The sequence below is a fragment of the Lissotriton vulgaris genome, chromosome 2_1 (assembly GCF_964263255.1).
Source record: "Lissotriton vulgaris chromosome 2_1, aLisVul1.2, whole genome shotgun sequence".
Classification (NCBI taxonomy): Eukaryota; Metazoa; Chordata; class Amphibia; order Caudata; family Salamandridae; genus Lissotriton; species Lissotriton vulgaris.
The window spans coordinates 1,970,214,792-1,970,227,935 of record NC_141687.1 but is presented as its reverse complement, the minus strand read 5'-3'; the positions used below and the strand labels follow the sequence as shown (position 1 = coordinate 1,970,227,935).

The window sequence follows — 13,144 nt, the reverse complement described above, 5'->3', positions numbered from 1 at the left end:
ACGCTAGTACATGGGGGGGGGGTGCCAGTGTCCCTCTCCTGCTCCGGGCCCCGGTACACTCTCGCTACTTCCTGCGTGAAGAACTGCAGTTGTGCTGCCAGGTAATATAGCTCGAAGTCTGGAACTGCCAGTCCTCCCTCGTTCTTTGGGCGGGTCAGAGTCGCCAACGCTATTCTTCGCCTGCTCGTTCCCCATAGGAAGGACACCAGCTGGGATTTTAGGCGTTTAAAGATCGCTCCTGGTATCCATATGGGAAGGGTCCTAAAGAAGTACAACAATCGTGGTAGGGCTATCATTTTGAGCAATGACACCCGGCCTGTCATGGACAGAGGGAGGGTGGACCAGAAGGACATGTTGCCTTGCAGCGCTCGGACGCAGCGGCCTATATTGCCATCCAATAGGTCTGCGGGCTCGTGGTAGATGTACACCCCGAGGTAGTGTAGGCAGTCAGGTTCCCAGCGTAGTCTGGGACGGACCAGGGAGCACTCTTCCGATTTTCGGATGGGGAAGAGGCAATATTTTGCCCAGTTTACTTTTAAACCAGAGACATCTCTGAATCGCGCTAGGAGCTCTTCAGCACCCTCCACTGCCTCCTCGGCGTTGTCCAAAAACAGGAGGTCATCTGCGTATAGAGATATATAGTGGCAGGCCCCTCCAACCTCCAAACCGCGGTAGTATTCGCCGCTTCTAGCCAGTGCCGCTAAAGGTTCTACCGCTAGAGCGAACAGTAGGGGAGAAAGTGCACATCCCTGCCTAGTTCCCCTGTGAACTTCATATCAATCTGATATCAAAGCTCCCACCCTCACTCTGGCACTCGCCGATGCATAAAGTACCCTCGTCCATCGTATGTAACCTTCGCCCAAGCCGAAACTTTGCATCACTTTGTATAAGTAACTCCACTCCAGGCTGTCGAAGGCTTTCTCTATATCGATCGCCAATACCATGGGGGGGGCTCGCGTTCGGTGGAGGATCCGCTATTAACCAAAGTAGCCTACGGATATTGTGCGATGTGTTCCTGGTTGGAATGAATCCAGACTGGTCTATGGATTAGGCCTTGCATGTGGGATACCAGCCTAGTGGCCAGAATTGTACTTAAGATTTTATAATCTGTCGTCAACATTGACAGCGGTCGGTACGAAGCCGGGTCAGTGCTTTCTCTACGCGGTTTTAAGAGGGGAATCATTATCGCCTCGCGCATCGATTGTGGTAACGTGCCCTTCACTTTGGCTTCGGTATAAATTATTTGGAGTCTTGGGGCTAGTAGATCTATATACTTACCATAAAACTCAATGGGCAATCCGTCCATTCCTTTTATTGCTCCCCTGATTTCCGTCAAGGTGATCGGGCCTCCGATGGCATCAGTTTGGTCCTGGTCTAGGTGAGGTAGCTGTACCTCGGTCAACAAGGCATCTATCGCCTCGGATCGGTTCTCCAAGTCCCTTCTATACAGCCGTTCATAATATGCTCTAAAGCAATTTAATATGTTCGGTTGAGTGTTGTAGACATCGCCATCCGACCCTTTCAGGGACAGAATCAGGGTATTGCCTCTGCCAGGGTTGGCCAGCCAGCCTAGGAGCGTTCCCGCTTTATCCCCCACGGCTAGAGTCCTAGTCAGGTATGTCTTGTAATCAAAGCTGCGAAGGCGCCTCGCGCTGCACATACCCTTTCCTGGAGTTCGGGGTGGTTAGGCCGTTCCTTTTCCGCTGTGCTCAGTTTCCTCTCAGCTTTATCTAAATCGTCCATTAATGTCCTTCTCGCGCCCGCAAACTTCCCTATACAATGCCCTCTCACCACTACCTTGAGCGCGTCCCATTCTATAGCTCTGGAGGAAGGAGTACCCTCATTCTCCGCAAAGTATTGGGAGATCCTGTCCTCTAACGCTGCTCGGAATGGTGGGTCATCCAACGTATCAGGCCGGAGCCGCCACGTCGGAATCTGCGCAATTTCGATCATCCAATCGAGCGTTAAGAGCAAGGGATTGTGATCTGATATTGTGCGTGTTAAATATTCAGTCCGGGCTACCATTGGTAGTACTGGCGGAGAGCACAGGAAGGCATCCAAGCGGACATGGAGGTCGTGCAAGCTGGAATAGAAGGAATAGTCCCTCTGTTGGATGTTGTATTCGCCATACATCTGTCAGGTCCCACTGCGCTTGCCAGTCCGTTCTATGTTTCGCCAGTCGGTGTATCGGGGATGTATGCAGTGGCGGGTGCGACCTATCTAATGTGGTGTCCTCTATAGAGTTGAAGTCCCCTCCCATCAGTACCGGCCCAGTGAAATAGGTAGCCAATATCCCAGAAAGTCTAGTGAAATATGATGGCTACTGGCGCGTAAATGCTGCAGAGTGCTATATGGCGACCTCTGAGTAAGCCTTTGACTGCTACAAATCTCCCATCTGGATCTACAGTGTGCCTAGTGACCTGGAAGGGAACCCCCGCTCGAATCCAAATTAGCGCTCCCCTAGCAAACGCTGAGTATGAGATGTAGAACAGGTGACCCCTCCATCTCCTTTGCAGAGCTATACCTTCCTTTTTAGTTAGATGGGTTTCTTGTAGAAAGGCTATATGAACCCTTCTGCGGACCAAGTAGGAATGTATTTTGCATATCCTTGCCATTGAATTCAGACCCCGCACATTCCAGGACACACATTTCAATTACCCCACATTATCCATTGTCCCGTTGCATTCGGATCAGGTCCATTTCCTTCCGTGACCAGATTACGGGTTCGACACCAATCCCGCTTGTCCCCAACAAAACTTCAGAACCTTCAGAACCCCCTCTGAGCTCTGTTCCCCCTCAGCTCAGTCCCCCCTCCTCCCCCCAAACTACACCCTGAGTCACCCCAACCTCTCCGGGCTCCCCCACCCCAGAACAGGACCTAACTGCAAAAGAGCTATCCCCATTCAAACTGGAGAGCAACGCGCTCTCAAATCTTCCTACTCCGTACTACGGTGGCCTTATGGGCCTCTGGCTACTAGCTACTGTTACGTTCAGTTGCCCTCCCCGTTCCCCCGCCCTGTAATGTGCAACAAGACTCACGTAATTCAGTCTCACAACTGCCTGCTCAAGTGTTCATGCGCGCCGTACTAGCCATTTCCGTCCTTGCCAGACCTTTATGTTCCACAGTCAGCTGCCGAAGATTTCTTCCGACGTTTGCGGCGTGACCTTCGGGTCCTTTGTGCTGTCCACCTCCGATAATTCAGTCTCCGATCCCGTTCGCAGCTCCTCCGAGTTAGATTCCCTCGCCAGTGGTGCTGATGCTGTGCCAGAAACCTCCATCATGCTTGTAGTGCTGCTTTCCGCTCCTCTCCTGTCTGGGACTCCGTCGGTTTTTTCGATTCTCGTCTGTACTTCCGGAGCCTCTTGGATTTCCTTTCTGTGCGCTGTTGGAGCTCGCTTTCGGCTCTGTAACGGGCCCCGTCCGTTCAAGCCTTGTAAGTGTCCCACCAGGCCCACGCCTCTGCCGATGTCGTGAAGAACAAAGCTTTCCCATCCACTATTATTCGGAGCTTGGCCGGGAATAAGAGCGAGTATTGTAGTCCCTCCGTGCGCAATTCTTTCTTAATGGACAGGAACAAAGCACGTAGTTTTTGGGTTTCAAAGGTGTAATCCGGGAATAATGGGACGTTCTTATTGTCGACTTGGAAGGGACCCACTTCCCTCGCCCGCTGTAGTAACCAGTCTCTGTCCCTGTAGTGGAGTAGTTTGATCACCACCGGCCGAGGGGGTAGTCCCGGCTTCGGGGGCCTGGCCGGAACTCGGTGTGCTCGCTCTATGGTGAAGGGGGACAGGCCCTCCGGGGCCACCACTGTTCTCAGCCAGTCGTCTAAGTAACCCATCATGTCCGCCCCTTCTTTTTTCTCCGGAAGGCCTACTAAGCGCACATTATTCCGCCGACTGCGATTTTCGGCGTCCTCCGCCCGTCTCTCCAGCGCTTGTATGCGGTCTAGTGCCTCGGCAAGCTTCCCTTTCGTGTCTTCATGTTCCGGCACGATGTCCCTCAGAGTGATTTCTGCCTCTTTGACCCTGTCGGCCAACTTCCCATGGTCAGCTCTCAGGAGTCCCAGTCCTGTCGATAGCTGGGTAATGTCTCGGTGTAGGGCGTCCTTTGTGGCTGCGATAGCGTCGAGGATCTTGTCTTGCATCAGTTGCAGCTCCGATGGGGGTTGTTGAGTGTTCTCCGGAGTTTCCGTGGTCGGGCCCCCGTCCCCTTTTGGTCCCCGCGGCTTACCCATCTCGTCCCTGCAGGATCAACTGGCTTCGCCAAGGCAGCCGTTGGCAGTCGGCTCTCCCAGCAGTCGGCCGATGCGCACTCCGCAGAGAAGCGCGCGTTGTCTAGGTGGTGGCGGTTCCTGAGTCGCGGGTGCTGGCGCCTTCTCCCCGGCTGTGCCCGTCGGGTTCCAGGGATCCTGCCGCTATGGTGGTGCGTTTGCTACTTAGGGGAGTAGTAGAGGTATCAGTGGCCGCCCTTCTCTGTGATGGGGCCCAGCTGCGTTCGGACCCTTCTCCCTGCTCGGCGTCTCCGACTACTTTCTTTGGGCTCCTCACCTCTAGGCGGCTCATCGTCACGGTTGTGTGTTATATTGGCCGCTGCGCTGGACCCCCGGTCGTATTCCCGTCCACATGGGGGGGGAGAGCAGGCCCCAAAGCCGGGATGTTGAGTTCTCGTCCTCCGGGTGGGCAGCCCCTCTCTGCCGTTGCTGATCCTCCGGGTTTCACACCGGGGAGTGCAGGGGCTCCACACCGGTGGTGTCACAGGCAGCCCGGAACCCCCGTGCAGATCCCTGCAGTTCAATCCCGTTGCTCCGCCGGGCACGTAGTTTGAGGTCTCACCCTCGCCGGTAGGAGGCCCCGAAGCCAGGGATCAGGCGCAACTTTCGTGGGGAGCTGGGGGCCCCGCTTGTCAGTGCTCCCCGCGCCCAGTGCTCCGCTCACGCCGCCCGGCGTTGAGCCGACCACCGCTCCGGCCGCCGTCAGGATTAGGGTGTACCTGTGGGGCTAAGGGGGCCAGTTGCGGGGTTCACAGCGCAGCTCCCAGTCGGGTAGGGCCCCGCCAATGACGTCCAGGCTCCCCACCGTTTGTTCCCAATCGGGCCAGGCGGACTGCCAAGCAATCCCCGCGCGCTTTCCCTGCCGCTGCCTCACCTCCGAGTCACAGGGCCTCAGGGCCGGAGTCACCGGCAGCTGCCGATCGTTGCGGTGTCTCAGTAGTCCAGCATCCAACCACTGCTGATGCTGCGGGATCCGCAGCCTGAACCTCCTTCACTCGCGGCTCCGTTCTCGCCGCTTGTCCAATCGGCGGGGCTCCGCTACCAGGGCTGCAGGCCCGTAAGCCGGGGTGTAGATTTTGTCGTCTCCGGGCTGGGACTCCACCAGGCCGCCCGAGCTCCGCAGCGCCGCCCTCGAGGACCGGAACCACTGGAGTGCCAAGTCGGGCTGAAATCTTCGCTCGCTCGTTTGTAGGTCAGCAATCTCCGCTTCGCTGGGCACTGGGAGAGACCTGTGGTTCGCCAGCAGCCGCTGACGACTTCTCATGCCGCCATTTTGCTCTTCTTCGACTCGGGCACTCCGCGGCCCGTTCCGCCCTTTGCAGTTGTCTCGTCGGCTCGCTACTCAACCAGAGCAGGCACAGACTGTAATCGTGGGATCACCCAGAGTTTCACAGGGATCCCACGTCAGGTTCCGGATGAAATCAGGATGATCGGGCTGAGGGTCGGGAACCTCTCTAGGCTGCGTCCGTCCTCATCGGCTGCTAGCCACGCCCCCAAGGCTTTCTGCAATATCATGCAAAAAAATTTAAATGAAAGATTATTTGCATGTGTTACAATACCACTGTATGCCATGAGAACCCCAATAAACACACTAGGTAAATGCAGTTAAATATGGTTTAATTTACCCATAAAACCGATGGAAGGAAACCTCAAACCAGGAATGTTGTACTTCAGATGTTTGTGATTGAGCTGCTCTTCCCTTGCCATCTGGTCATCAGGGCAGGGTGAAGGATAACAGACCGTTTTAGCTAGCAATTGAGCCTTTGTCTCAACTGGTCCGAACTGATGCCCAAGTCAAGGGATGGAACAGTACAGCTCTGTATGCAGACTATGTTCTCCTAAATCTTGCGGCCCCTGCCATGAGTGGACCCCGCTGTCTTCACTTGCTGGAATGCTTGCAGGTGGCCTTAGGCCTTAAAATGAATCCATCCCTTGAAGTCTGTACTGGTTCCCTTGGCCTATTCTAGGAACTGTTTTGACTGGCAGACAAACATTCCCTTTGTCAGCTCTGTTTTAAATATTTGGGCATCTGGGTTACTGTGCTTCAGGAACTCATCAGGGCAATCAAACTCGAACCCCTGGTCTGCAAGGCCAAATCTAATGATCTTCAGTGGCAATTCCTTCTCTTACATGGTATGGGGCGTATAGTTATACAAAATAGTTATTCTCCCACAGTTCCTGTACATTTACAAGATGTTACCGCTCCACCTGCTGTGTACGTTGCTCTGAGCGCTGGACGGGCCAAACCAATATTCTTCTGTGGCATGGATCTCGACCCCACCTTGCCTTCAGGCACTGCCGAAGAAGCCCCTAGGACAGCCGCCTTGGGGGCCAACCTTTATCTTTATTAGGTGGCCTCTCACCTAGTTATTCATGACTGGATTAACAGGGAATGGTCCGCTTACTGCCTAGATTGGTCCCTTTTGGGCTTTCCCCACCTACAGGCCCTGCTCTATGGCTCCCCACCCTTACCTGCATTCCTCAAGTAACTAGAACGGTATTCCTAGCCTGGCGAGGTGCGCTTAGACACATGCAGTGGGATGCCATGGTCACACAGGAAGCAGCTCTCTGGCATGGTACCTGGTTAAGGGAGGTGGCTACACTTCAGGGCCTTCTATCTCTTTGGCATCACTCAACTGAGGTACGTTTAGTCCAGGTCACACAGGTTTGTTCCAAGACCTCCAGGCAACCCATATCCATTCAATAAATATCTTCTGCTCAGACATGATCTCCATGCTCTGGTACCTGAAACTCAGCCAGAGTTTAATCCACTTGAAGCCAACCTCCTTATGAGAAACCTTGGTCCCAGTGGAATCTCACAGAACTGCCATTACCCTGATAATTGACCTGCTATACTGCACTAACTTACGACCCGGTTGGCTGGGCCCCATCACAGATGAAGATTGGCAGGATACCTTGATGGCCCCTAAAGAGCTTACTATCTCCATGCAATTGCAGCTGGTTCAAACATATCTATGTTGCATACCTTTCCCCTGCCAGACTATCAGGCAGGCCTACGCAATAGCCCCTCATGCCCGGTGTGGACTGGGTCCTGCTGACTTCTATCACATAGACTGGTCCTTCTCTCTGGTGACGAGCTTTTGGACTACAGTGGTGCGAGATCTCAGATGTTTTTGGATGCGAGGTCCCTCTTTTTCCCTTGTCGGTAATACGTGTCTCCAAAGCCCTCCAACACACCAAGAGCAGAAGGTTTGTTCCTGGACGGCCTCCTGGTTGCTAAATGTGATACTGCTACTCAACGGATGTCCCCTGCTTCTCCCATCTTGTCGGGTTGGCGACGATGAGAAGTCTGGTGCACATAACAGGAACAGGTGGTCTAGGAGGCCAAAGGTTTCCTCACAAACAAGGGCAGGTTTGGGGGAACGGGTTGTGTCAACTTTTCTAAGATATAGCAGATATAAAATTCTTCTGCCAAATATAATGTAGGTACTACGCGAGGGTCATAATATATATTTGCTGCTCTTTTGTATCGTGCTGTATGTGTGTCAATTGTTCAGTTTTACCACTTCAGTGGTTTAAAATTAATAAAATCTGTTTAATCAAAAAATAAAGACTTAGTGAATGTGTATGAATAAAGTTCCTCAGAGCACGTAGCACTGGGCTCTCTCCAATCTGAAGCACCCACAACATAGGCACGATAAAGTGAAAGATCCTGCATCTGGCGGTCATTCAGCCTTCCTGTAGCAGTAATCAAACACAAAAGTAAGGGCCCGCCAAGAAAGTCAACACCTGAGGAACTGAAATCCCACCCTTCACACGTCCCATCTCCCTGCAGTGCTAAGAAAAGACCAAGTAATCCGTAGCATTTCCACAAAAAGACCCTCTTTGAATTCCAAGGCGGAGTCCGGTTTCCATTTTTTCCCAACTCATCGTCTGGCAAGCCATAGGAATGGAAGCAAATGCTACATTTACAGTGGTGTTTAAGCTTTGGTCCATGCTCCCCTCAGCGAATGGCTTGGGTTGCATTTTATAAAATGTAAACATAAATATGCACCGTAGATAGTGCTATATAGGCCGAGATCATTGCATACGGCTGGGAGAGCTGTAGGTTCGCGCCGCCTGCCCGCCTCGGGATGTTGGCTAAAAGGCTGTGTTAGTGATTCAGATATGGAGATATGCATCGTTTTTGGCAATGGTGCTACTTTGCTATGCCTTGCACTGTCGATGACTGTACCTGTATAATGGTTTAATATCCAATAAAAACATTAAAAAAATTAAAAAATATGCACCCTAGAGTCCTCACCCTCAAACTTTGGAGCGGTGTTATATATTAGTTCAGTTAACTGTTCCACAGCTTTATGTCTGGAAACATGACCACGGTACAAGAGTAAGAAATCTACAGGTGAATGTAGGTGGTTTAAAAGTCTGTGCAAGGCGTTGAAAATATAGGAACTAGCAATGCATTGAAGCAGAAGAGTGAAGTGCTTATGTCAAAAAGGAAATCTTGAAAAGAACAGTTTATGTAGCGAAAAATATGAACAGCATCTGCATTTCAAACCTGCACTTTAACTACAGTATTGTTTTATAGGTGGGCACCGTCTCTCAATCACTGGCTTAAATACTGTTTAAGTAACCTTTCAAAACAGTGAGGGAAAAATACATTTATGCGTCAGTAGACTATTTTCAGTTTTATGCTGAAAATAGTTTAAATAAAATTGTAATGCACCTGCAGTGCGAGTCTCATGGTACAGAGTACAGGGAGTGGACAGTACATTTGAGGTGCTTATTCAGCAGCACCATAGTCCCCTAAAATACCCCTTTGTAGGTCTGCACTGGCATCCTCCTTCAGCCCCCCCATCCAAAACAGCATGAATTCAACGTACACATGCCGCTGCTTTTCCACAAGACAATGGCTCCAAGCTGCCACAATGCGCCTAGTGACACGCTACTAATGCGCTTCCAAACAAGTTAAGCATTAGACACAAATTGCTACAAGACTGTATATACAAAATATAACAAATTCTATTAACAAAAAGCGAAGCGGCTTTTGTCAAATCAGCAATTTAGCTAGAAGCTGCATCGGGAAATGAACAATGCAAAATGCAGAGGGCTGATTGAGTCAATGAAGGGTGGCGTGGACCAAAAAAGCAAATGGCGGCGGGAGAGTGCCGACCCAAAGCCTATTGCTGTATGTTGTGGAGTGTTTAGTACAGATGGGAGGTCTTGGCTTTCAAATAATGCACTCTGCAGACAGAATTTTTTTTTTTTAAAGATGCACCACGATTATTAAACAAGGACAGATTTTTAATTAACTCCCAAATAAGAAGTACCTCTTCTTCTGACAGGGATACAACATGCCGTCTGAATCGGTCTAGGTCATCCAAGCTTGGAACAGCCAGACTATCAATGACATAACGAGGAGTCCTCAAACTATCACAGAGCTGTTCATTTCTTTCTATTAGTGTTCGCAGTTCAGTCTGTCGGTCTATCTTCTCCTGTAACAGGACTTCCACTTTGGTGTGCAAATCTTTTTCCAGTTGAAGGATGGGTTGATTTTCATCTTCCTATGAAATCCAAAGAAACAAATATTACCAGGTTGTTTACAGACTTCAGTTATACCTTTAACGCTCGCATGAGCATCAACTGGTTGCAGAAGTATGCCTTTATTTTTAGGATGTGTATACAGTATGAAAGGAAAGAACCTTGCTTTTCAGGGGGGGGGGGGGGCAGGCAATTACCTTCAGCAACGCCTTCTCTGGTGGATACTCCAACTGCAGATTCCTCACCTTCAGAACATTCCCCAGGTTCTAGACTACATCTGGGACACTGGTGGTGGTAGTGGGGGTGAAGGGCTTGACGGGACACACACACACACACACACACACACACACACACACGCACACACGCACACACGTCCCCACCCGCTGTTAAGTGGTGCCATGCGGTTCAATGTTGGCCTCATTCTGCCCAAGTAGTGATGGCGCAGAGCAGCATATAAGGGTTTTACACTGGACTTTTTCCTGCACTTTCGGACATGGAGCACAACATTACTGGAGATATCAGTGTGCAGAGCTCTAATGTGGGACCATTTTAGAAGTTAAAACGAGACTAGATGCAACTTCACAGAATAGGAAGGGTGGACAGGAATCTGTGGTTAGATTGGGTACCCACAAGAAAGAGTGTTACCAAAAGTAAGTGACTTGTTCTTGCGTAAATGTCTAGCCACAGATTCCTCACCTTTAGAATCTATACCAAAGCGGGACATAAAGGGGAATCACCCTTCTTATAGGAACGGTTGTCAAGTCAGTACTGCTTTGTTAACACACGAACTGCTGCCCATGTCACAACAGGTACTCCGCATGCTAACTCAAGTCTTTGCCATGGTGGAATAAGCCTACAGTCCTCCCGGAAGTGGCAGGTCTTAATTCAGAGGACTATACACGGATAGTCCTTTTCTGCACTGCCTTGTGTTTCTCTGCCCCAGAGAATCACACAAAAAGCTGTTAGTCCACCCAATACTCTTTGGTGCGAGTCCACCCAATACTCTTTGGTGCGAGTCCACCCAATACTCTTTGGTGCGATCTATATAAAAGCTCAACTGGAAAGGAAAAATTAAGTTTCTCCTCCCCTTTTGAGGAATGTGGCAGAGCAATGAACGTTGGGAGGGCGAAGGATTGCCCAGTGTGAAACAGTCACAATTTTCAGCAAAAACACGACCTGGAACTAAACACAAACTTGTCTGGGGAAAAATGGAGGGGTTGCAGAGAGCCAAGAGCTCATTCAAGCAACAGAAAAAGTAGTCACAATGAGACAGTTTTGAGAGTTAGAAGGCACAATAAGCAGCTGTACATGGGCACAAAGGGGGTACACAAGAGGAATGTCAGGAACAAATTAAGATCCCACTCTGGCATCCCATTTGGCCTGGGAGGGAATATGCGTCTCTATAAAACTTCACAACAGGTGATTTAAACAGGAACGGTTGGTCCAGAAAACACAAGAAGGGCAGAAAGGTCTGACCAGTACCGTATAATAGTGCCCACTGCGAGACCTTGTTGGGCCAAAGACAGCACAAACCGTAAAACATCTAACACTCGGGCCTGTGAGGGGTTTGTGACAACCTCACCTCAGGTGGCAGACGGAACATGGCTGGCTGCCGCTGCTTACTCTCCATGCATGGCGGTGTAGATTGTGGAGGTTAGGGTGCCGGACCCTGCTATTCTACTGCGACAGATGATCCTCCTGCAGCATAGTCTGCTCTGAGGACATATGCGCATGGCCAGAAGTTCCAGGCACCACACTCTCCTGGCAGAATCTGGAGACACTAGGTTGACTTTGCCCAGTCCTTTCTGAAGATTTTCAGAACTTAGGGCAGTATAGGCAGAGAGGCGTACAAGGTTCTGCGCTCCACTCTAGACAGAATGCATCTTTTACCCAAAAGAAACGTGCTTGAAGTTTTGAAACTCGGCGTTCTACGGTGGCAAAAAAAAAAATTAAAAAAAAAAAAATCCAGCCAAGGTTCTCCCTACTGTCTGTAGATGCTCTGTGCCACTTAGGATGCAGCTGCTATTCGTGGTCTGTGAGGCGCAGCCGACTAGTCTAGTGTTTAGAGATCCTAGCAAGTGATTACAATCAAGGAAACGTTTAAATATAGGTGCATAGTGCCTCCTGGCACAGGATTCAGTACCCCAATCTGCTCTGCTTGTTGATGTACCAGCCTTCCTTTGGACAACAGGAAGGTTTTCAGCTCCAAGTGAATTTCCAGCAGCAAGAGAGATGTGGAGTATGTCTTCTGCTGGAGATTACAGTCCTCAGATTTCCACCTCTCCCAAAAGACTTACCCAACCCAGCAGGGATGCGTCCATCACCAACAGCTCAGGGTAGTGAAAGGAAAGGGATCTTCCACTGGTCAGTTTATGATAGAGTAGCCACCACTATAGATCTTGTGCAGTCTCCTTCAAAACCTGGATGGCCTGTGACAGGTTTCCTTGGTGCTGGGCCCACTCAAACATCAGATCCCCCTGCATAGCTAGCATCTGCCACCTGGCAAAGGGGACAAGCGGATTCAAGAGGCCAACATGTCAAGTAGTCTCAGTGCTGCGCTCACCAAGATCCAAAACAGAGGCTGAAACATGATCACAGATCAAATGTCTTCGGCTCGCTGTGGCAGAGGAAAGGCCCTGAACTGTAGTGCCCATATCAGTTCCTATAATGAGGAGCCTCTGCAAAGGAATCAGGTGTGACTTCAGATTTGTGATCGAGAACCCCAAAGAGGTTAGGAGGGTTGTAGTAGTCAGGAGATGGTCTATGACGAGCCTGCCTTCAACACCCACGCATCGAGGTAGAGCAAAAACAAATAACACCAACATCCGAAGGTGGGTGGCAACCACCGCTATTACTTTCATGAGCACCAGTGGGAAGCGAATAAGGCTGAAGGGGAGCACAGCAAACTGGTTCAAAGGTGGCCAGGAGCATTTCCACAGGTAATGGCAGTGAGGCTACAAAACAGGCACATGAAAGTACGCCTCCTGCAAGTCTGGCAGGGTTAGAAAACCCCATGGTAACGGTTATAGCTTTACTCTCCTCAAAGAGTTGGAGGTTAGAAACCAATCACAAATGGTGCTTGTACGTCCCCAGAAAGGTTTGTGGGCCACATCCACAAATGACAATGGAGTAGCACGCTTGTGGAGCAGCATGCTAGTGCCAAACGCTCGCTCGTTCCGAGGAATCAGTCCCCAGACCGAATCATTTGTGGCTGCATCCTGGCTCTCTTGAATGGGAGGAACAAGAGAACCAAAATCTTCTCTGGAATTGCCAGAAAGGTCTTGCTGGGCATGAGGGAGTGCGTATAACTGCCTAATAGCCACACTGCATTAACCAGCCTCAATGCGATGCTAGATGAAGAAAACCATTTC

At 50.5% G+C, this 13,144-nt stretch overlaps 1 protein-coding gene across 1 annotated transcript in view; it reads right to left on the bottom strand.

Moving 5' to 3' along the window:
- LOC147733581 (protein regulator of cytokinesis 1-like) overlaps positions 1–13,144 on the bottom strand; it is an 863,550-nt gene that overhangs the window by 780,508 nt on the left and 69,898 nt on the right. Inside the window, exon 4 of the mRNA XM_086958987.1 lies at positions 9,563–9,796. Within this exon, the coding sequence (XP_086815113.1) occupies positions 9,563–9,796 (234 nt within the window). The remainder of the gene's footprint in view (positions 1–9,562; positions 9,797–13,144) is intronic.